This window comes from Clytia hemisphaerica, unplaced genomic scaffold (assembly GCF_902728285.1).
Source record: "Clytia hemisphaerica strain Z4C2 unplaced genomic scaffold, Clytia hemisphaerica genome assembly, whole genome shotgun sequence".
In the NCBI taxonomy this organism is placed as follows: Eukaryota; Metazoa; Cnidaria; class Hydrozoa; order Leptothecata; family Clytiidae; genus Clytia; species Clytia hemisphaerica.
The window spans coordinates 1,122,789-1,147,393 of NW_027104561.1; the positions used below are offsets into that span (position 1 = coordinate 1,122,789).

Here is a 24,605-nt window from a genome sequence, read left to right on the forward strand (position 1 = left end):
AACACCCCTGTCTCAGTGCCCCGGTGGCATGGTTTCAGTACATGATTTTTTTCAGTACATGGTTTCAGTACATGATTTTTTCCTACGTCACTGCAGTAATCAAATTTTTATTGCACTCATTTGTGATATAAATTGAATAAAGACAGCGACAATAAAAAACAGTTCTTGAATTCCCAAGCCATTTAGGATGATTACAAATGAGTGCAATAAAAATTTGATTACTGCAGTGACGTAGGAAAAAATCATGTACTGAAACCATGTACTGAAAAAAAGCATGTACTGAAATCATGCCACCGGGGCACTGAGACAGGGGTGTTCTAAAGAATTAGCATTCCTTTTTCTATTATGTTTTCCGAAGGCGACTGAGTGTGGGCCCTTAAACACGTGGAAAGTCGCTATGCCAGTCACAAGTCTGGGACTTCGGGTTTTGTTTTGTGTTTGTATCTATTTTTGATTTATTTGGTGTGTTTGCTTTTGTATTTGTCCCCATTTTGTATGTGTTTTGATGAACTTGTGTGAGATTGTACGGAAGTGTGTTTATCAAAATAGTTTTTTGCAATTCATTGTTTCTCAACTAATACTTTTCTTCTATCTTCATTTGGATTGGGTTTCTCTTTCGCATACCACTATTTAAGTTCCCTTTAACTTTTTGCTAAATTACCCTCTGCTTCGGAATGATTAAAAATTTAAAAATACCAAAAAAATCGTAAATATACACAATTAACAAAAATATTCTTAACTTTTTTAACAAAAATATTCTTAACTTTTTTCGTTTTTATCAGTTTGAAGTATTTATATATCAATACTTTTCTTTTTCTAAAATGACAGATATTACATATCTTCACTATATATATAGTCAAAGAAGTATTGAACCTTCAACTATTCAAAAAATGTAATGAACAAAAAGAGACGAAACAATACCAACAAGAGGACACAACAACACAACATGCTCAGGATGAATATTCATAAAATGGAAAGAAACCAGGTATATATATAGTCTAGAAGTATAAAACCTTCAACTACTCAAAATGAAAACAATAAAGACAAAAACCCACAAAACAAAAAGACAATACAAATACAATAAAAATCTAGAATGAACATTCACAGAAAATCAATCAGGTTGGAGTAGAAAAGGAAAATATGATGACATAGAAATGTAAAACTAGTGATCTAAAATGACTTTAAGGAAGAAAGTAACTCAATATGAGTTAAGATGGAAAGAAGTAACTCAATATGAGTCAAAAAATATTTCAAAAAAACACATTATCTGTTCCTCAGTTTTCGACCTACACAGGATTTCGGCCATTTGTGAAAATATCCTCCTATATGATGGAAATAGGGTTGTGTAGGTAGGCCAAGCAGTGTTAGCTAGACACCACCGCAGATAAAAAGATGTAAAAAGATGTGTTTAGTGAAAGTATGAAACGCGCGCAAATATGAAATAAACTAAAACTTAAACTCCACGGAACCAGCCGAAGAAACTAAAATAACAATGAAAAAAGAAGTGTACTTTCTACTAGACAAAGTTGCCACACCTTTGACACGTTTCTGCCACAACGTTATATATATATATTATATATACATGTTCATGTGGTGCACGATTCGATCTTCAGCATGCCTTATCCTGTAAGAAAGGGGGTTTTGTTACATTGCGTCATAACATCTTAAGAAACATCACCGCCGATCTTCTGACTGAGATCTGTAAGGACGTACGAATTGAACCTCCGCTTCAGATGATCACTGGTGAAGAGATGTCAAAAGGCTCTATAAAGTCAAATGAAGCAAGATTGGATGTGAGTGCTAGGGATTTCTGGATTCCATATCAGAAGGCATTTTTCGATATAAGGGTGTTTAACCCATTAGCCGGAAGTTATGGAAATATGAATATCGAGAAAGCTCACGAAATTAACGAAAAAGAGAAGAAGAGGGCATACAATGAGCGTGTGATTCAGATTGTATGGGAGCTTTACGCCCCTTGTATTCTGTTCAAATGGAGGTAAAGGAAATTTTATCAGAGACTCAGCCAAATGATTGCTGAAAAGCGTGGAATTAACTACAATATCGTGACAAATTGGATAAATCGAAAGATTTCATTTTCCCTGAACAATTGTATTATCATGTGTGTTAGAGGTTCACGGTCATTGAGAGACCAAGACCTCACTGAATCAAATGACATTGAAATTGCTGAAGCAATTTCCAAAATAGATTTCTAAATTTTTATTTATTTATTAAATTTCCCAAACTAGCTATTTTTAAAAGAAGTTTATTAGAATTGTTTTATAGCGTACCGGGAATGCCTCCAGCTTATTATTGTATAAGTTAAAATAATATATTTTTAGCAAAAAATAATTTTTTGAAATTTTGGACTTACCTGGTTTTTGCTTTGGACGGCAGAATTTCTATTGGGACACCCAAATCCGCGAAATCCGCGAAATTTAATCCCCGCGAAAGTTTATCCCATTTTAGTATCTACCCAGAGTGTTTGTTTGTTCCCGTTGTAAAGTGGCAATGGGAAATTTAGCTATCGTACGGCAAATATTTTGAAAAATGTAAACCAAAGAGCTTACCTTTAGGCTGGAAGTTCAATCAGTTTTAAAGTCTTCTTTCTTTCTGTCTTTAAGCTGTTCTTTCACCAACTTATATAAGATATATGCAGGTTTTTTATAAGAATGTAACTAAGTGAATGTAAGACAAATTAAGGACAATGTGATCTCAGTTCTAAAAAAATTACTAAGGAAAGTATTGATTTAAGATTCGTAAGAAAAGAAATCTAATATTTTTTAAACATTTTAGCTTGACAATTTCAAAAAATAAGAACAGTCGTAAAAACAGCTGTGAAAAAGTTTATTTCGTGTTTCTATAAAAAAACGTTTATCTAATCAAACTGATTAATCTTGATTTTTTTGCTTGAAAAGGCGATCATTAAATCCTTACTTTATCTAAGACAGCTTGCGAAAGATAATATCTTCGATTTGTATCATTCAAAAGACGTATTCCTGAAGATGCAACAAAATGGTGAAAACTTCTGAATGCCCCCCCCCCCACTTTTTTGCTAAGAAAAAAAAACCAACCAACCATGTTGGCGCCTCCTTAGACACTTACTATTTGGCCCCTCCATTTTCAAAATTGATTCGCCGGCCCTTTAAGGATGACAAGCAACAAAGCAACGAATACTGAAGGTAAAGAAAAAGATCAAAATCAGCAACATGTTTTCGCTAGACTGGATAGTCTGGAAAAGAAAATTGACGAGCTTAAGAACAAAAGATCAAATCAACAACAGGCATTCGTTAACATTGCAAATGATGAGCTAAAGAAAAAAAACACGATATAGAACCAAAACAACAGACATATGCTAACATTACTAGAGCTGAGCTAAAGCAACAAGAGGTAACGATCAAGAACTTCATTAAAGAAGAGGAAAGAAGAAGAACGATGGTTAAATTCAACAAAGTGCAATGTCATTGTTCACAACCTTACTGAGAATAAACATAAAGACCTAGAAGAACAACGGTAAGTGATAATGATTATGTTGATGAAGTTGTGAGAAACCAAATCTTGGGTAAGTTATGGCATGTCTCAAAAACTGAAAATTACCATAATTTTTATATCGCATTAGGCGACAGAAAATGACCAAACAAATGGCTGAACATGAAGGCTATTATGATGAAGTTTCTGAACTGATGTGTAACCAGAGATTTGGGGAAAGAGGATAAGAAACGCCACTGCCGCTCGCTGTTTTCCTAGCTGTTTTCCTATTCTTTCCCTTTGAATTCGGCACCCTTTGAAGAAGCAAGGCTGTAGAATAGTTGAGCAAGAAGGAAAGCCGAAACAAAATGGAGTTACGTACAGGTTAACCAATGTTCAAGAACGAAGTCCTTGAATAAAGCTTTCCAGTGAGTTTTTTGTGAAAAAGAGACTGAGGAGTGAAACTTTGATCTTTTGGGGGTTTCCCCTGAGAAAATCGAAGAAAATCATTCTATATTCTGGGAGTAAAGATGGCGGACATGAGGCATGCTTAAAATTTTGAAAAATTGGGACTAATTTCTTTTTGGCTTGTATTACTCTAAATGAATTTTTTGTGTTGTAGACATAATTTTCATGGGTAGTAGGAAGGTTGATTGTGACCGCCTATGCCTTAGTTTTCCAGGGCACTCTCTAGAACTTCTCGGCATTTTGATTTAAGATGGGCAGAATCGATTGAATTTTTTTTTTTTTTTTTTACTTTTAGATGAAATAATGATGAACTATGATATCAATCACGGCTGCCATTTTTTTTTTGTACTTCTACAATTAAGGTCATAATATATTGAGAATTTTGGTTATTTTAACGTTTTTCAAGATTTAAAGTTCTGGCGAGAAAGTCGATTTTTGGCTATCTTTTTAATTTAATCGAATATTTCAATTTGGGAGGGGTTGGCAGACTTCCAGGCTATATTCTGAGTCTTATTGGACTATTTTTGAACTTGGATCCTCAGATCCTAAGGTCATAAGTCTTAAGTCTCATGTTAAAACTCAGAGTTAAAACTCTACCCTTCCAACCTACTTTAGAGCACTTACAAATCGATTGTGGTTCAAAAACTTTCCGGTGGATTTCCCTTTTTTCTCAAATATTATGACCTTGATTGTAGTCTTGTGCGCATAACGAAACAAGCGCTCGGATTGGTTCAGAACGAAAACAATCGAACGGCCGTAGACATTTCAATATTGAAAACAAAACAAAAGATTCTACAGCCTAGCTTCAATCAAATAGATGAATAGCGCATTTCTTATCCTCTTTTCCAAAATCTCTGGTGTAACCTAATTGTTTTTTTCGCTGATTTTTGAGAAAAACCACAAAAACCACAAAAACTGTTTATAATCGTCATAATTGATGACGTCATAAAAACTAAAAAATGAATTTCTCAAGAACGGTTTCAATTGTTTTCAAACTTTCACCAAAGATGTATCTCACTAAAGTTGATTATTTGAAAAAGAAAATTTTTTAACGACATCGGCAGGAATAAGTAAAAAACGAAAGATCCTATTATTTGCTGACTTAATCAGAATTTTGAAAAAGATTTTTTTCAAATGATCGATTTTAGTGAGATACATCTTTGGTGAAAATTTGAAGACAATTGGAATAAACAATCCTTGAGAAATTCAATTATGACGTCATCGATTATGACGTCATAATTGAGTTTCATATCAGTTTTTCCGGTTTTCTGCGAAAATCAGTGAAAAGGACACACATCAGGCTAGAAACTACATCATAGTACCCTTCATGTTTAGTCATTTGTTTGGTCATTTTCTGTCGGCTTATGCGATCTAGAAATTATGGTAATTTTAAGACATGCCATAACTTACCCAAGATGGGATTAAAGGTAAAAATCGTAAACGCAGAAAGAATAGTAGCTAGGAAGGACGAGATGTTTAAGACAAACGATTGCGATCCTTGAAAGTCGTGCTAAGGAACGAAGAAGAAAAACTATAGACTCTGCCACTGGTATCAGTCCACCAAGGATTTATTATACACGGGATATACAAGTACCTGATTTTTGCTGATTTCTCATGTTCTAGCGTGTTCTCGTGTCCGCAGTAGTGATATTATTGCTCACTCTCTTTCTCTGATTAAATGATTTTTTGAAACATTTTAATTGCGTTTTTTATCGAAAATCACTCATCCAATTCCCAAAAGAGAGTCAAAATTTTCCTGTGAGAGTCAGATTCTTTTATTTAATTGCCAATTATATGTCGTTGTGACGTTTCAAGTTGGGAGAAAGATGCAAAAGATGTGTTGTGTATAAGAAATCGAATGTTGACACGGGAAATTTTCAAACTTCAACTACAAAAAAACACCTTGCCACCACGTGCCTCCAAAGGATTTTCATACCACAGTGCCCGGGGGGGGGTACTAGGGCAAAAGGGGTTACGGGGATGCTCCGCTGGTCAGGGTACCTTTTTCAACCTCCACGAGTCCCAGGTAGGGTCGCAAAAACACCAAAATAGAAAAATCAGTCCCCGGTAGGGTGCCTATTTTTGGAAAATTTGGGGAAAAAGTAGAAAATGTTGGAATTTCAGTCCCATTCAGGGTCACTTTTTTCGCAAATTTTGAGTCCCACGTAGGGTCCATTTTTCGAACCTCAGCGGAGCACCCCCGTCGGTCGACAAGGGTAGTACCCCCCCCCTGGGCCACAGTGACACCAAGACACTCAAGTCTAATGTTTGTTACTTTTAGCTCTTGTGAGAAAAATTTTGGAAAGATATTCCCAATTGAAAATTTTGTGTTACTATAAGCATTTTGTTTGATTTCTCTTGTCTAATACTGTTTTTCCCACATTACATTTCACCATGGAGGTAATAAAGATAGATGGACAGTCAATGTCTTTTGTTCTATTCTGATTTATCATCGGAAGCAAACAGCTGTTTGGTTGCTTTGGGAATAAGATGATCAATTTTGGGTATACTCGTGGGAATATTTAAGTTCATAAAAAACTGAATAAAAAGATGTTGGATTTTTAACAACTCTATTGTGAGATCTAATAACTTTGTTGATCAAAATAAGAAAAAGGTTGCCGTAACAAGCACAAAATCCTATATTTCTACGGGTCCCCTCTCATAAAATCATCGATAAATTTCAAAAAGAATTCTATATTACGATTAGGTAACCTTTTAATTAATCATCCATCAGAATTTGACAACCCCCTCCCTTTTAGACGTAAAGATTTTTAATGAAGAAATTTTCAAGGAAAATGTGCTAAAACTCTCAAAATTAGCACAGTGTTCGCCCAAAAATACATCGATATGAAATCATAGAACTTTTTTAACCTGACTTTGAGAACATTATTTTTGTATTGCGTTTGAACAAGAACTTTTTGCATAATAAGTTTATTCCAATCAGGATAACATTCTCACTTTTGTTCTTCTAAATTTACGTTTCGGATTTTTTTGTTTCCAATGATGGTACATCAAAAAATAGCCGCTTTGAATAGATTTATAAAAGATTTCAACGATCATTTAGGTCATTACCGAGACGTTTTCTCTTCATCTATATCTTTATTATCTCCATGATTTTACAAATGTATCCCTGGCTTGGTATTCTAGCCTTACTTCCAAAGTTTCTTCCCTGCAAAGGTACGAAAAGAAAACGCTAGAGAATTTTAAAATGAGATTAATAAACATTTTTAAAAATCAGATACATTCGAGCCGCCATGACAGTTGTCCTTTGCGGACAAAGCTAGAGCATCAATTGTTTTCTGAAACAAAAGAAATACAATGGTCGCTCTTCACCGTTTTATGAATCATTTATCCAGTGTCTTCTTATAATTCCTTTTAATTCCTCCTTCCTTCCTTCCTTTTCTTTCAAATTTGAAAGTGATTCTAAATGAAGTTCCATTGAAAATTTGGAAAGGCCTTAATGGATATGCGTGGTTGGGAAACGGTACCTTTTCATAACTCAAACATTTGACTGGCGTCAATAAATGCAATCATTGAAGAAAAAAAAGATATAAATATTTATGTATTTTAAGCAGCATAACGCTTAAACGTTTATTTTTATATGAACATCCAAGATTTTTGAAGCCTTGGGGATTTTCTTAACTTCTTGAGCTTTAAAGGGGACCTTTAAGCCTAAAAATGCTCTTAAATATTCTCTTATCGTTCTATGAAAGTCGGTGTTCTAGAGTCAGCCAAGCCTTAAAATGTTCTAAATTTGTTTCCGGCCATTAAAGCCTGTTCTTGTTTAGTTTGTTCTTATAAAGAAAAAGGTGTAAGTATACAGTATATAAGCATTAGAAGACTCCGATTTGCAGACTTTCTAAGCATAACATAAGCATATACGCCAGCGTGAACTATTTCTCAAATCGTCAATTTTTTTTCATTCAAAAAAAGTTTGGAAGTGGTGAAATAAAAAAGACCTTTCCCTGAAGCCAAATTTCACTGCTTTCAAAATCTAAAGCCCTTTACGATAGCATGTTTACGAAATCTCTGAGATTTTATCTTTAAAAATTTAATAAGCATACCAGTATGCTGTGCCTGGATGCTTTGGAAGCTTAAGCATACACAAGCCTGACCAAGGGGCAGGCACTTGCTTATAAATAGCATCTACTGGAATCTGCCAAATACTCTTGTCTCCCGAATAGACGGGGAAGGGGGTCCGAATAAGCAGGGGGTAGGAAACATTTTCTAAATTCTAATAAGCGGGGAGGGGGATGTAAAAAGAGGGGGGGTAATTTGAAGACAGAATTTTTTCTAACTGGTATCAATTTCAACAACAAAAATGAAACTTTAACAAATGAACACGTAAAATAAGAACCAATACTAACAAAAAGGAAAATTTTAACAAGTTTAAGGTCTATCTACACTGTAATAAAATATTGAATTATTTGAATTTAATTAGTGGGGGGGGGTCTTAATAAGAGCGAGAGGGATAGATTTTTTGGTCTCTTAACAATTAGCGGGGGGGGACATCTATTCGGGAGACAAGAGTACTCGGCTCAAGAAAATACACAAAACAACCGCCTCGAGGATCAGAGGTCTTGATCAGGTCAAAATATTTCTCAATTAAGGAAGGTCATTGTAAAATAATAAGCAATCAACATTAGTATTTTACAAAGATTAGATCAACCGAACTCAAATGTCGATCCAAGCATGAACTCTATTAAATTCATGATCCAAGATAACATTCTTTTTTGACTACACGCTTGTTTTTTATAAGAATGTTGTAAATTCATTTCATCATGGATATTCTTAACTTTTTTGAGAAAATCATCCTAAAATATTCTTACAGCATTCTTAGGTTAGGATCCCAATTCAGACTAGATTTAACATTTAGTACATACGTCTCAAAATTCCATAGCATATTCTTAATTTTTTGACGATCTTCATCATGGACATTCTTATAAAGTGTATTCTTATAAAAAAGAAGCGTGTATCCTTCTTGATTGGCAAGTTAGAGCAATAGATTAAAATAGATAGCATATAAGAAAACAGGAAAATAGGCAAAGTAAATAATAGAGGTCATGATAAGATCAAAGAAGAGCTATAAGTGTACACATGTCTTTGTCTCGATAAAGAAAAAAAGAAAAGTGGCACTATTTTGAAGTGATAATTTGATAAGAATTAGTTTGTCCAAATATGATTGGCAGTGGAAGCAAGAAGGGCCCCCCAAGAATACTTGTAACTTTTGATAGTCAAATATAATTGCGAGATATCTTTTCGCTTGTTTTAGAGAATCAAAAAGTGTTATATTTGAATGTATTTTTGGTTGAAAAATTCGCGATTTTAAGCGGCTAAATTTGCGATTGCAAAAACTGGAACTTTTTTCTACTTATGCTACAACGTTTATTTTTACACCAGTGGTAGTTCAACCTCGGCTTAAGAAGGTTGTCAAATTTCAAGGCAAATGGAAAAGTCCTTCGGAAGATATGGGACCCAAAATACCCCTTGGTAGCACTTTTCTGTGAAACATCAAATTTCCAAATTTTTACTAAAGACGAGCATTTATGTTTCCACTGCCAATTATATCTGGATGCACTTTAGTCCGTCCGGCCCCCATAGTTCAATGTTGAGTTCAGAGAGAAAAACAGACTTGTGTGATACAATCTTCCTATATTGAGTAAAGAGGTCTGCTGATAATCAAAGATCAGATTTAATGTCGCCTTGAAAGTTAGAGCAATAGATTAGAACAGATAGCAGATAAAGAATACAGGAAAATACAGTCAAAACAAGATCTTAAAGAGCTGGCACACAACCTTTTTTCAACGTTTATTTAACGTTCACAACGTCCATATAACGTTAGGTGAACGTTGAAACGACGTTGTGTGCCAGCTTGGATAGAGCTGTACGGCATCTAATTGTTTGCACGCGGTTTTGAAGAGGAAATTTCATGAAAATTAGTCTGTCCTACCCTGAGTATCAGAAGTTGAGTTTTTTAGAGAATATATCAGCCTCTGAGGACCCTGCAATTAAAGAAATTTTATCACGCACGTGTCATTCTAATCACTATACAGGGTGTCCCTAATTAAAGTATCGAGTTTGAACATGCGATTGAGTAGAAAAGTTTTATGTGCGTGTTCACAAAATTGTATTTTAAGCTCTCCCTCTTTTTTCTTTGTCATTGCGATTAATTTATACGTTGTAACTACCTTTTGTAATAAGCCTGTGTGATGGAGAACGTTCTTATATTTCAGCGATAACACACACAAACTTTTCTACTCAATCGCATGTTCAAACTCGATACTTTAATTAGGGACACCCTGTAGAAAGGCTAGAATAAATCAAAGATGAAGAGCAAATATTAACATATCAATGTCTAGCAGTGTACATGTTTACTATTGACAAATTCCCCAGAAACCTCCCAAGTGTAATCGAAATGAGTTTCTTTCAAAAGAAATCTTCTACATGATTCCCAAATGTATAACAGGGGCTCCCCCAGGGGCTGGCGTGGTACGTGAATTAGTTTTTTTTCTGCCGTGAATACGTGAATTATTTTTTTTTCAGCGCGTGAATACGTGAATTGAGATATAGATTGAAGCAGATAGCATATATATGAAAACAGGACAACTTTCCATCCGTCCCTGTGTTCGTTTTTGCAGAAACGGCGCTTAACACCAGTACCACACACTTTTTAATTTTACCGCCTGGAGAGGTAAAGGCTTGTTAAAGCCAGATACTGACTATAAAAGGTATATTTTCTGATTCCGCGCTACTTAAATATCAAACGTTTTCAAAACAAAATAAACCATGTTTCGCTGGTAGGTCAGCCTGAAATCCTCGACCACAATAACATGTTTTGGTTTGCCTAGATAGGATAGACCATGGATTTATCATAGAACTCTGGTTACACAACGAGCTGGTTTTTCATCGATTTCTCATGTTCTAGCCTTGTCATCATTGCTCACCCTCCTCCATTCACTAATAATTTTTCGTAAATTTTTTATTGCATTTTTCATCAAAACACAGCTATACAATTCCCAAATGAGACTTAAAGATCTCTCAAGAGAGTCAAATGCATCAAATTAATTGCTAATGATATGTCGTTATGGCGTTTCAAGCTGTGAGAAAGATGCGACAAACATGCTATGTATAAGAAATTGAATATTGACACCAGAAAATTTCAAACTTCCACCTCGCCAAAACCACCGTGCCACCGCGTGCCTCCAAAAGAATTTTATATCACTATGAAGCCAAGATACTCCAGTCTAAAATATGTCAATCCTAGCTCTTCCCAGGAAAAAATTGGAAAGATATTGCCAACCTTATTTTCAGCGTCATTCTAGGCTTTTTACTCAATTTTTCTTGTTTGATGAATTTTTTTTCACATTTAATTTCATAAATGTATTCGTTAAGCTTTCTTGCTTTCATTTTCAAAGTTGCATCCGGTAAATATACAAAAACAAGAAGTTACAGGACTTTTTAGAAATGGGATTATTAATCATTTTTCAAAATCAGGGACCTTCGAGCCGCCATGACAGTTGTCCTTTGCGGACAAAGCTAGAACATCAATTGTTTTCTAAAAAATGGAAAGACAACAGTTCACTCTCCACCGTTTTATTTGATGTTTATCCAGAGTTCTATGATAAATCCATGGATAGACCATACAAAGTGCGGCACATTTTTTGGATAAGCGAGTCCTTTCTTTTTCAATTTTAGTTTCTGTTTTCATTAAGACTTTATTTTTAGGAAATAATGGCTTCTGATTGAAATAAATAAAGACGGAGTTACAGAAAATTACATACAAATACAAATACAAATTATTAAATAGTTTATCAAGTCTGGTGGTAAAAAGTATAAGGTGTGGTGACTGGATCGATCGGGTTGTCAGCAGGACTTTTGTACTGTGAAAAGCACAGGTCAAAATCATATATCGACGCTGTGTCGACGAATCGAGATTCTATTATTGGTCTTCAGATGTTAATATATTCTTTGAAAACTTAACCTCTGATACTCAGGGTAGGACTTTTGTCGTTTCAGTTCCAATGGCGGAAGTAATTAATAAATTTATGTTGAGGCATTCCATTATTTAGTATACCAGCTTCGGTTTTTATTAGCATGTATCAACTTTTTTTGATAAATATTCAACTTGATTTATTTACAACTTTCTTATTTTCAGAGAAAATTTCCTTTCAGGATCCTTCCACTTCTTTTATTTGGTGAAATGGCATAGTTTTTCAGCTGTATATAACACCTAGATAATAGCATGCTGCCTTTTAAATGACCACCTAACTAGTTGAAGCTGATAATATTTCACCTAACCATATAGTTTTGGTTTTTTTCCATTGTAAAATGGCTGTGAGAAAGCTTACCAGGGAACGAGAAAGTTCAGCGTGTTGTACGGTAGCAAATAAATTTCTATAAACTATATGTTTAAAAAATGTTATCAACTGATTCAGTTATGAAAGTGTCTACACGCCAGTCCTAGAATCACACATGTAATATGTAAGTTGTAAAGTCTGAGAATCGTCATTATTGTCTAAAATAATCATGCATGCATATAATAGTCCTTTGGTATGCAAATCAATAGCTAAAAATGAATTATACTATCAATGTCGATTGCACTCGATTTTGTAGCCCGGATATCCAGGCATTCAACTGACATTCAACCTTCTATGCTTGACCTGCATTGAAACTGACCCTCACCCTTACAGACTGAGAGCCATTAAAGTAAAACCAAGGATTTTTTATACACTGGATATACAGGTAACAGATTTTTGCCGATTTCTCGTGTACTAGCTATGTCCGCAGTAATGATATTATTGTTCACTCTCCTTCCCTCATTAAATGATTTTTCGAAGCATTTTTATCACATTTCTTGTCGAAAATCACTCATCCAATTCCCAAAAGAGACTTTAAACTTTCCTGTGAGAGTCAGATTCTTTCACTTAATTGCTAATTATAAGTCGTTATGACGTTTCAAGCTGTGAGAGAGATGCAAAAGACGTGTTGTGTATAAGAAATTGAATGTTGACACCGGAAATTTTCAAACTTCAACCTCAAAAAAATCACTTTGCCACCACGTGCCTCCAAAGGATTTTCATACCACAGTGGAGCCAAGACACTCAAGTCTTATGTATGTTAATTTCAGCTCTTCTTGGAAAAGTCTTGGAAAGATATTTCCAATTGAAAATTTCGTGTCACTATAAGCATTTTGTCTGAATTTCTTGTCTAATGATGTTTTTCTCACATTACATTTCACAAATGTATCCAGCTCGGAATGCTAGCCTTACTTTCAAACTTTTTTTACGCAAATGTACAAAAAAAAAAGAGCTAGAGAACTTTTTAAAAATAAGACTGATAAACATTTTTAAAAATCAGACATCTTCGAGCCGCCATGACAGTTGTCCTTTGCGGACAAAGCTAGAACATCAATTGTTTTCTGAAACAATGAAAATACAATGATCGCTCTCCATCGTTTTATGAGTCGTTTATCCAGTGTATAATAAATCTTTGGTAAAACAGTAGAGACCGTCAGAAAGATCCAAATAAAAAATTGTATTTGCAGTTTCGATATCATGACTATGGTTTTTATTACAGTAACTTTGATTTTTTAATGAAAGTTTTTAGATACATTTGTTTCATTTTGGTTTGTCACCCTAGTTTTTGTAATGTATCAATCGACATTTTGATAATCGCGATGTCAAAGAAATTCTAATAAATGACTTTTTTGAGTATTGGTCGCATTTTGTAAGTCAGTAAACAAAAGACTATTAAAATTTTGATGTGTTTTAGTAGATTCTATGCTCTAGAATAATTTATTTAAAGCTTTTCCACTGACACCCCCGTTGATCAAGTTAGGGTCACTCTCTACCTCTCTACCTCTCGCCCTCGTTCAAAACTTCAAAAAAGTATCCAGTCTGCTGTCTCAGACTTCCATGTTTATTCCGGACTATAAAAGCAATAAGGTGGTATTTAGTGTAAGCTATTTCTAGTTTTAAAATTAGGTTGGGTTTGTACCCTAACCAAGAAATACTATCAAGAATATTTTAGAATGATTTTGGGATGTACCGTCTGATCCCCGGGGGGGGGGGCACTCAAGGTAAATGACCTACCAGACGTTCGGCCCTTAAGGGTAGGTTTTTCATAGTTCAGCTAGTGCACTGTAAGGGTAGGAAATTACAAAACTGCACTGAAATGCACTGTAAGGATAGGAAATTGTGATAAAAGGTCAATTTTTTGGTAAAATTGGTACAAAATTGGTCAATTTTGGAGGAAGAATTCCACATTTTCTTGGAAAATTGCAAATGTTTTCGCCCTTACGGGCGAGAAATTTAGAAAAAGTGCACTGTAAGGGTATGATTTTTCATGGAAATTCACTGCACTGTAAGGGTCCGATTTTAGAAGCCAAATTTTGGGCCGAACGTATGGTCGTTTTCAGATCGAGTGCCCCCCCCCCCGGGGTCTGATCGCAATCCCAGCTGCCACACAACGTTGTTGCAACGTCCATCTAACGTTATATGGACGTTATGGACATTAGAAAAACGTTGAAACCACGTTGTGTGCCAGCTGGGATCGCAATCGTAACGGGAAACCTTTGCCAGCACCTGAGAAGTTAACGAACAAACAAGTCGTTTGAATGCCAATCCTAAATGAACCAACTGGCCTTCAATCCTTCAACTAGACGTAGAGGGAATCATCCGACCAAAGTGCGAAGTCATTCGTAACATTGCCAAGGGTAACAACCAGAAGCTCAAGGCTGATATTGTCGACCTTTCTGCGGCATACAATACAGCTTGGCACTGTGGCCTGACACTCAAGTTGCTTAAAGCCATCCCAATTTGCCACACAACCAGTAGCGTTGTAGGTCGGCGACCACAAAACATTTTTGGGTGCTTTCTCCCTTTTTGGTTTTGGCCAGCAATTATAAGTTGCAAAAAAGCAAAGAGTCGCCAAAATTAGTAATAATCTTTTTTCTTTTTTAAGTAGTTTGATGCCACACCTAAACAATCTAACAAAAATCTATTCCAAAAAGAATAAAAATGAAATCAAGTGGATGAAGCAGTTTTTCCCGGAAAATGGCCGTAAAATCGGATTTTTGTATTGGGTGAAATTCATTTCGTCATTTTTAGGAAAAATTAGCATATTTTACAAATTGCTTGATTTTTTTCTACCTTATTACACGAATATTACTAGTCATTTTATTAACAAAAATTGAAAAATTTCGTATTAATAAAAACCCCCAATTAAAACCAGCTATTGTTTCCTTGAAAAATCAAAAAAATTGTTGTGAATTTCAGATCGTGCAAATTTTAAGGCCGTTGAATACTTGCCTAGTAATATTCGTGTAATAAGGTAATTACTGCACAATGATGTAAAGTGCTACAATAGGACGGGCCCGATCTGCAAAAGAAAGTTTAGACGCAACAGTTTGATTGTTGTAAATGTAAGAACTTGATGGAATATTTTGGTCCAATATATACGTTTTTTTTACCTAAAATAGCATACAATACATTAAGGTTTTGTGCTTTTTTCGGGCCAAGTATTGATGTAAACTTTATCAAATTAGGCAGAAACAAGGGCTGTTGCTTAACTAGGCGCCACTGCTCGCTAAGTTCGATTAAATATCATCGATCAATACCATCGTTTTCTATGCTTCTAGATTTTTTAAAAAGCTTTTACTTTTACAAGATAGTGAAAAAATTGGCTAATTTCAGGTTGGTTTCTTATAAAAAATTAAAATGTGTACTCACTTCGAACTTACCTGGCCTAGGCGACCTAGGGACATAACAGTACTTGCGAAATTTGTAAACAAACTGTATGACGCGGATACAAAATCAAAATAAATGTCACATGTCAAAATAAAAAATCAAACCAAATATGGCTAGTTTTGATTGTTCAATTGTTTTACAAGTTTGTTTTGGACACGTGATTTTAATTGTTCTCCTTAAATGACACGTGGTTCTCGCAATGTTTACATTTTACTACTTTTATGTCCCTTTAACGTTAACCATCCTAACAGAAGCAGCCAACGAGCCCATTTCCCCGAAATATCTTTTTTTGAAAAATGGGGAAACAGATCCGATTTTCTAGGAAAGGGAAGATACTTGAGATTAAAGATTTAGGTTTTGAGGAGAAACACATCTTTAATTCTAGGAATAAGATTTTTGAAACTTTTGGCCAACAGATCAAATTTTCCAGGAAGGTTCAGATGTTAAAAAAGGTCCTCGCCTGGATGCTTTCGTCATAACTCGATAACTACTCTAACTACTAACTGATAGTGATAAAAAACGTATTTCACCAACCTCGATTCCATGGCGAACAGTCAGCGGCCGCGCGGGAAAATATAGTTGCTAGTCTAGATGAGAGGCAAATAGGAAGCTGACTGTTACGCCCTGGTACAGACTTGTTGAAAATGCATGAAATCAGAACATTTTTTTTGAGCGGGTTTTAGATGAGGTGAAGCAAGGCAAGCAGTCTGTCAGTCTGTACAGCGGTTTCACGTTTGTTCCTTGTTGTCGTCTGTCTGTCTGGTTGTCCCAGACTTTTTACATATATAATAACATTTTTGTCAAGTTTGATGGAAATGATGTCGCCAGGTTCAAGGAAAATGACGTCAATAGCAGGTAAAAATCTTCACAGCACTGCCACATGAAATGTTTGCATGTAGTTCTTTTTCAATTTTTTTTCCATCATGTCTCCCATAGGCCCATCCCCTTTTTTAGTATATAACAAAAATAGTTGTTTTTAGTCTTTGAGAAGCTATAAAAGGAGCAAATCTTCAGTTCAGTTGTGATTCAGCCTTCCAGTTACCAGTGTCCATAAGAAGTGTATCAAGTCAAAGCAGCATCTCATGAATGTAAAAATTAAATGTACAAATTTTGAATTATTATAATGGCATGGCATCTGTGGCGGTGGAGAAGACTCCAACGAAAAAGTATGCTCGAAGTGTTGATTCATCGAAGCTCAACTGTTGCAGGCTATGTGGCGAAGAAAAAACAAGGTATCAGAAAGTATTGTCAAATGTTGGAACAAAAAAGAATCTTGTTTCAAAAATTGAACAGTGTTGTGGCATCCTCATAAAATGTGATGATGAGTTGCCAAGCACGATTTGTACAGCTTGTGAAGCCTTTGTCGAAAAAGTGATTCAGTTCAAAACCAAATGCCAAAGAGTGAATGACGAAATGAATTTAACAACAACAACTAAGAGGTGCCTCAAAGTAACTGATGTTGTGTTGTCACCTTCCAGACGACCAGTTCCAAATAAAAAACTTAAGTTTGAGGCTAAAACAAACATTGATATTGATAGTGAAGATGCTTTTGCTGCAAAGCTGATAGAACTTGATTCAATCGACCCTTGCAAAATTGCTTCATTAATTTTCCTGTCATGTACAAACATTTTTTCACAAATCAAGCGTTTGATTATACAATCCATCCAAAAAAAAGTCAACCATTTATGTAAGCGTTCAGGTGACGGATCATTTCTCTACAACAAAGATTATGATTCAATGGCTGCCACACAATTACAATCTATTTTTGAAGAGCTTGTAAAAAATTTTCCATTCCTTGTCCAGATCCTAGAAGCTATGTCATCCAAAAAATGCCTTACAACAGATGATATGAAACCGAAATTTGCTTTCATCTACAGCATTCTATTGAGTTCAAGATGGCATGAGCTGAGCTACTTAAAACGTATCACCACTGTCTTGTTGATTGAAGGAGGTTGTAGTAAAAAAGTAAGCTTGATTTTAAATTATTTTCATTTTTCTTGTCTTCTAGTGCGTAGTACAGTACTGTCAAAGGATTTAAAGGAGAAAACATTTATGACAGTTTGCTGGTTTGCTTGAGGTCACTGTGTACTGTACTAAAGAATTCTCATGGTTGCCGTATATGATCCCTAACTCTGTCACCCCTATTTTTGAAAGGTTGTTCTTTTTTAGTGAGCTTTTTATTAGGTTTTAGTAGGTGGAAAGATAGAAGGTCAAAATTGTAAATTTAACTGTCAAAGGGATTCAGTTGATACAAGTTGCCAAAAAAGGGGTGACAGAGATAGGGTCATGTACGATATGATTTTAATTTCTGAAATTTTAATGAGTGAAACGAGGATGTACCTAATTAATGCAAGAATAAATTAATTTAGAAGTTATTAATGCGAATGACAGCCAAAATCTTTTATGTTTTGCAGTATTAATTAATGATGATTTAAAAAGAATTCTTTTCATTCAATAAAAACTTCACCATAGGTTAGGCTCTCTCAAAAGGTGCTTGAAAAAAATAGATTCAAAGGAGAATATATATAGCCAATACAGGCCTTTCACTTTGACAAAATAAAGCTTTTTTATTTTCGCTTGGAAAATCACCAAAATTAGATAAGGCTGATAAAAAAAGTAGTATTGTTTCCGGAAATCGGCCGGATGAACTCTTTCTTCATACTGTACATCAACTGGAATTTTTTTTTTTGGTAGCCTACTGTATAATCCTATTAGAACAAAGATATAAAAATAAAACAAGCTTCAAGAGATTATTCAGATAATTTTCTAAAGAAACTGCAGAGTTTTCAATTAGCAACAAAAAATAATATATAACTTCATTTTACAAAAAAAAAAAATATGTTCCAGTCTTAGCATTTTATCTAGATAAAAATCCTTTTTCTTTCAGTTTCTTTACAAAAAAATTATATAAATTTCAAACAATTTATTTACAAAATTTAATTTTTAAGTCCATCTTATATGTAAGTTCTAGAGTCTAGGGGGAGGGGTAAATCTTCAGCTCTTAGCATAGTTCTTTCAATCATTGTTTATAACAGTTTGGTAATTTATTAAGATAGATTCCCAATTTAGTCCTAAATTGAATTATTTTCAGTTGCAGCAAAGGCTTACCAAATTGGGAGTTTGTCTATCATATTCAACTAGAGATGTTTTATTAAATGCACTTGGTCAACATTTCATGGATGGAGCTGTAGAGATTTTAAAGAAAAATGCAACACTACGTGGCACTGGTGACAATTGGGACATGAAAATAAAAATGGATCATATGCGTAAAGCTGTTCAAAATAAAGATTTGCACCTATTTGCCTCAAACTTGATTAAAAACCGTGTTGATTTTAAACACCTTCCAAATGATAGGCCAATCGGGAAAATCAGTGAATTAAACATGTCCAAACTTGTTCCAAACATAAATGAATGGAAATCCTATGTTTCTTCCTGTAAAGTATTGATTTCTCGTATTTTGATTGAATTTTTTCCTGAATTCAAAATCTTTTCATCTGTCTATCCTGACCATATTCCTCATCAATATTATGATGCTATGAAAGAGAAGTCCACAACAGCCACACTGCCAATAATTGATGCAGACGAGGCAAAATACCAGGACTGTGTCAAGATTTTGCGAACATACGAGAAATGGATTTGGGAACTGTATGACAAAGCTGGGCTCGCCCCACCAGATGTTCCAGATATTGATATCAATGACGTTCCTGATAGAAATCAAGCTGATCCTGGTCAACCTATGGCACAAATTGTCTTCACCAATGATGACCCAATGAAAAACAACAAAATCGTCTTTGCTGGTGATCAACTGACTCGGGTTCGTTTTTCTGGAGCAAAAGACCTCCTCCAAGGTAGTCACACACCCACTGATCGACTGGAGCATTGTTCACCATTCAAACCAGCAATGTGGCATACTAAAGCCTCTTTGTTACAGTACTGTTACAATTTACTTTATATGTCAGAGTCTGTGAATGAAAAGGGAACTTTAAAGTTTTTTCGTGAAAAACTAAATCGCAAGAATGTCACACCAAAGAAAGTTGTTGATAATTATCAAGGTAGCGAAGAGTTTTTCCTTAGCGTTGGTAAAGGGTACATTGTGGTGGCTGCCCTAAAATTATTTGGAATGTCAAGCTTAGATGATAAGCCAGCAGATTTGCCAGATGAGAAAGCACCAGAAAATGTGAAAAAAGAGTACCTTGACAACTCTTTAAAGTCATGTGTACAAAGTACTGTTTAATTTCAATTTGAATGTCAGAGTCTTTATGTAATTTTTTAAAAAGGTTGAAAACTTTGTTAAAATTTTTTTTCGTTGATTGTGAAATCTTCGAAACTAAAGAATGTGTAAAATGAAAAAAATGACTTTCAAGAAAAAGTAACATTGATTCAAATGTCATCTAAGTTTCGAACCGAAAATGATCCCAATTATTCGAGAAAGAAGTAGCGAAGAGTTTTTTCCTTAAGCTTTGTGTTGGTAATTAGCGTAAGGTTAGTCATGTGTGTGTTCTTCCTAATATGGTTGGCTGCCAGAAAAGGTTGATGGAAATTGATGTTCTGATGTCTAAAATTATTTGATGAAAGCAGCTAGATGATAAGCCAGCAGCACCATAATGAAGCACAGATGAATCCAATGAGTAAAAAAAAATGAATACAAAAAAAAGTACCTTGACAACTACTTTGGAACGTTTCGTGAGGAGTTATGTCACTCAGAGTGATTACAATAATGACACAGCCGATGATCTGAAACAAAATTATGCGTTAATGACAATCTTTTTGACAATGTTATTGTTACAGTTGAAGGACACAGCTGCTGAAGCTGATGGTGATCGAAACCTCATCAACCAAAAGATTTTGCTTGTTGTTTTCAAAGCGTTAAATAATCGCAGTAAGTATGCAATAGAAATGTTTGTGTCAATTGCACAAATTGAATGTACTTTAACACCAAGGCTGTCGGAGGAGTTCAAGTGGGGTTTTTTTCTAAATTGGCGTGGCGGAAAAGGAAACAACATTGAGGATGATCTTGCACAGGAAATTTGCAACCGTCTAAGCAAAAAGATCGTGAAGAGAATGGGTGCAAACAAAAGCATGAAAACGATTGCCAAAGTCTGCAAAGCTACCAATGGTATCAAGGATATCGTTGAAAGCTTTGATCAGGCAGTTTCAGTTGAGCATGGTTCATCACACCACACTACCAGGGATTCTTTTGATGATGAGAAAGAAATTATTGCAGATATATTAAATTTTGGACCTTTTCAGTATGATGGACCAAGAGCATTTGAATGTTTTCCAGATATCAAGAGAATACCTCAGAGATTATTTAAACTATGTTTACAGACTTTGGCCAAAATGGATTGAAGACAAAAAACGGAGAATGGCTCTGGTTCTCAGGAAATATGTTTTAAATTTTGAATAAGAAATTTGTATATTTAGAAAATGTTTCTCACAAAAGTAAAGAGAAATTGATTCTTTGAGAACTTAAATTTACAGAGATTTTTTCTTGAGACTTATTTACTTCGATACAATATTATTCTATGTTTAAAAGAACTACATGCAAACAAAAATTTCGCTACAATTTATCTCGCTAAAACATGTCAAATCGACAAATCGTTAAAATTAATCCACGCTAAATTTTTATTTCATGCTTTTTGCCGAAAACCCCTAGGAAAATTGAAGAAATTAGGTTAAAACTAGGCAAATTCGCTAAAATAAATCCAAAAAAAATCAAGATTTTTGTGATTCGCTAATTAGCGCTAAAATTTCTCCAATTAAAGTAGCCTTTTCCAATGTCTTAACTGTTTTTATGAAATCTTTTTTTACGAAAATTTATTAACACTTTTGAAATTTTGCTTTCATGTTTTTGTGGAATTCTTTGTCAATTTTTTTTTTGTAATTATATGTAACATGATGCTAAAAAATAAAAAGTCTGCTTTATACACAAATACTTTTAAAACCCATCTAGATATTTTTAATTCCCTTTTTATTGACTAGAAAACATTTTTGAAAAGGAAAAATAAAATTTGAATTTATTCTGTCTGTTAACTTTAAATTACATGCCTGTTGTCATGTACAAGGTTCTCGATCCTGACAGGCGTTACGTGGAAATCCACAAACAAAATGTACATGATCTTTACATTTTCCTTTTGTTTATTATAAGAAAAGAAAAATGTAACAAAACAAAAAGTCTTGCTTAAGCTGATGATAATTAAATTATCAGCTTAAGCAAGACTTTGTTGTATTTCAAAACTATTTCTCAACAATTTCAAGTGAATTATATTATGGGAAGTATATAAGTGAACAAAAGATGGCTTTAAAAAAAGTTATATCATACTTTATTGCATCAAAATCTTATCCAAACCAAAAATTGCATTTAGCGGCATTTAAATTTTGCGCCCAAAGCCGGTTTGTGAATTTTGCTGTATTTTCATTTCGCATATCCAAGAGAAAAAGTGTATTTTACTGTGTTTTAATGTATTTTTCGGATAAATTAGTCAAATTTTGTGTTTTTTGCTAAAAATTGCATTTCGCAGTCGAGCCAGGGTTTCAAATACATTTTTTGCTGCATTTTAATTTCAAGGTTTTTAACTCTACTTGGAAACTGCAAAATTTTCATGCAAAAAAGTAATTCCCTCTTAATCTGCAGTGAATCATCAATGGTGAATTGTTATTATTTAAACTATTTTCTTTCTTATTTTTACAGGACTTTCACCCTAGCTTGTGGTCAAGTTTACTGGGTTCAATTCCCAGCTAGGGTAATAAAATCAACTGAAAGAAGTCAAAAGCATGTGACACAACTGAAATCAAGAGAATGGCATTTTAGAATAAACTTATGTTAATCAGCTAAAATAATTCAAATTTAGCTGAAATAATAATTACGCATTAATTACCTTAAGGGAACAAATTTTGGCGGGTACTTAATTTGGCGGATGACCGAAAAAAAATTTTAGAGGGGATTTTTATTAGCAGATGGACAAAAACTACATTTGATGGGAATTTAATTTGGTGGTTGCTGAAAATTTAACCTGTAAAATGGCATAAAAATAACAAAAGCATTGCAAAAACCACCTTTAATAAACATCTTAAGTGTTTAATTTTGTGTATGGCCAGAAAAATTAAAATTTTGCGGATTTTGTAATATTCTGCATTTATTTATATCCAATTTTATCCAATATTCATCCAACCGTTTTGCCTGAACCTAACCAGACTAATAATGAATCTAAGAATTTCTAAGAAACTATCAATCATATCCTTAATTCAATGCATACAGGTACTGTGTCAAACGATATATACAAATGAATAATTTAATTGCAGGGATTAATTTTCGCAAATTGGAAAATCTAAAATTTCATGGGGTAACAAAAAATATAAAAAGCAAAAATTGATACATTGCACTGTTTTTGTTGGAGCTTTCTTATCTCAACCCCTTATTTAAGCAATAAATGCTCAAAAAAGGAGAAACGATTAGAATTACCATTTTAAACAGACAAGCAACAATAATAAACCACAACACACAACCATATCAAACAAGCTATACCAAGCAAAAATATAAAAAGAAAAATGCACAACCATACCAAACCAAAAAGTGAACGGCATGAAATGATTCGTTAAATTCGTTAAATAAAAAATATTGTATGCAGTGTACGCCAATTTCTTTTCATGTTTGTGACGTAGTCATTTAGAAAAATAAAAAATAAAAAGATGTACAGTAAAATATTTTGAGTTTTATGATGTTTAAAAAAAAAAAAATTACAAACATTCTGAGATTCTAGCTCAACTGAAGTTGAGAACAACTGTCTGGATATACCAAAACTTTAGGGCTAATTTTGCCTGATAAAATACTTTGTAATAAATTGATTTTTTTTTTTGTGTTTTTGGGAATTTAACCAAAAATTTGTTTAGAATATTTCCTTTAAAAAAGGTAATCCAATCCAAAAAAAAATTCTGAAATGTAAATCTGATTCAAAACTACACACTAAGCAACAACAAAAAATAGGCAAAAAGCCAAAAATAGTACTGGTAGGTATGTATTTATCGAAGTCAACAGTTAGCTCATTGCTATTATTGCTGACTAGGCGAGACCAATTTAATTTATTGTTCTACGGGCCCGATCGACCCTGCTTTTGCCAGAAAGAAAAAAATAATAATATAGGCATTTTAATTCTAAAATACCACTTATGTTAATTTTTGAAAAAAGAAAGTATATATTATCTAACTTCTGAACAAATGTTTATAACTCCAATTTATAAATCAATTAACCCAATTAATCAACGTCTTAGACATTTAGACTTAAATTTTTCGGTAATCAAAATTAAGGTTAAAAACAGGGAGAAACTTTTCTTTAGATTTTCTCTGACCCTTGAATTTAGAATTATTATTGTTATTATCCCTATGGACCGACCCATATTGTTTTTACCATCTGCCCATAGAACAATAAATTAAATTAGTCTCACCCTATAGCTCAATCTTACATTTTACCTTAAGGTTATACTGGTCTTAATACTTATACTTAAAATATCAACAACATATCAGAAAAGCAGAATTTGGGGAACTCTTACTGAAAAAAAAATACAAAATTATCATGTTGCTATTGGAGCATATTTGTCAATAATTGAAAAGAGTTCTTTTCTGCAGTCGCTATGAAAAACATCAAAATTGTATAGTAGACTCATTTCATCTACAATATCTGCTACACTTTCAGCTATCCTTTCAGATTTACTTGCAACTCCTGGTTCCTCTGGTAATGGAATGTCAAAATAAAAGTCATTTTTGATCTTGTCTTCATACTTTTTTAAACAATCATCCAGTTCTTGTTTCAAAATGTCCATCATTGACTGACCCAGCTGCCTTTTTCTATTTTCCAATATGGAAAAATATGGAAAAGAATTATTTTCATCGCAATTCGAACAACATCTTTTTTGCTTAGGGCATTGAAAA

General features: G+C 33.9%; 1 protein-coding gene across 1 annotated transcript; it reads left to right on the plus strand.

Annotated features, from left to right (window-relative positions):
- The first annotated feature begins 16,808 nt into the window (after positions 1-16,808).
- On the plus strand, positions 16,809-21,029 carry LOC136823245 (uncharacterized). The gene is made up of 3 exons (XM_067079426.1): positions 16,809-17,746; positions 18,750-19,868; positions 20,372-21,029. The coding sequence occupies exons 1-3, from the start codon at positions 16,809-16,811 to the stop codon at positions 21,027-21,029; spliced, it is 2,715 nt and encodes a 904-aa protein (XP_066935527.1).
- The last annotated feature ends 3,576 nt before the right edge of the window (positions 21,030-24,605 follow it).

Bases quoted from the DNA above. Each gene is read 5' to 3' on its own strand.
- LOC136823245 (XM_067079426.1), top strand. From the start codon at position 16,809: ATGGCATCTGTGGCGGTGGAGAAGACTCCAACGAAAAAGTATGCTCGA. The intron at 17,747-18,749 runs GTTTGCTTGAGG...TTCCCAATTTAG, and splicing joins ACATTTATGACAGTTTGCTG to TCCTAAATTGAATTATTTTC. The intron at 19,869-20,371 runs GTACCTTGACAA...TTTCGTGAGGAG, and splicing joins CCAGAAAATGTGAAAAAAGA to TTATGTCACTCAGAGTGATT.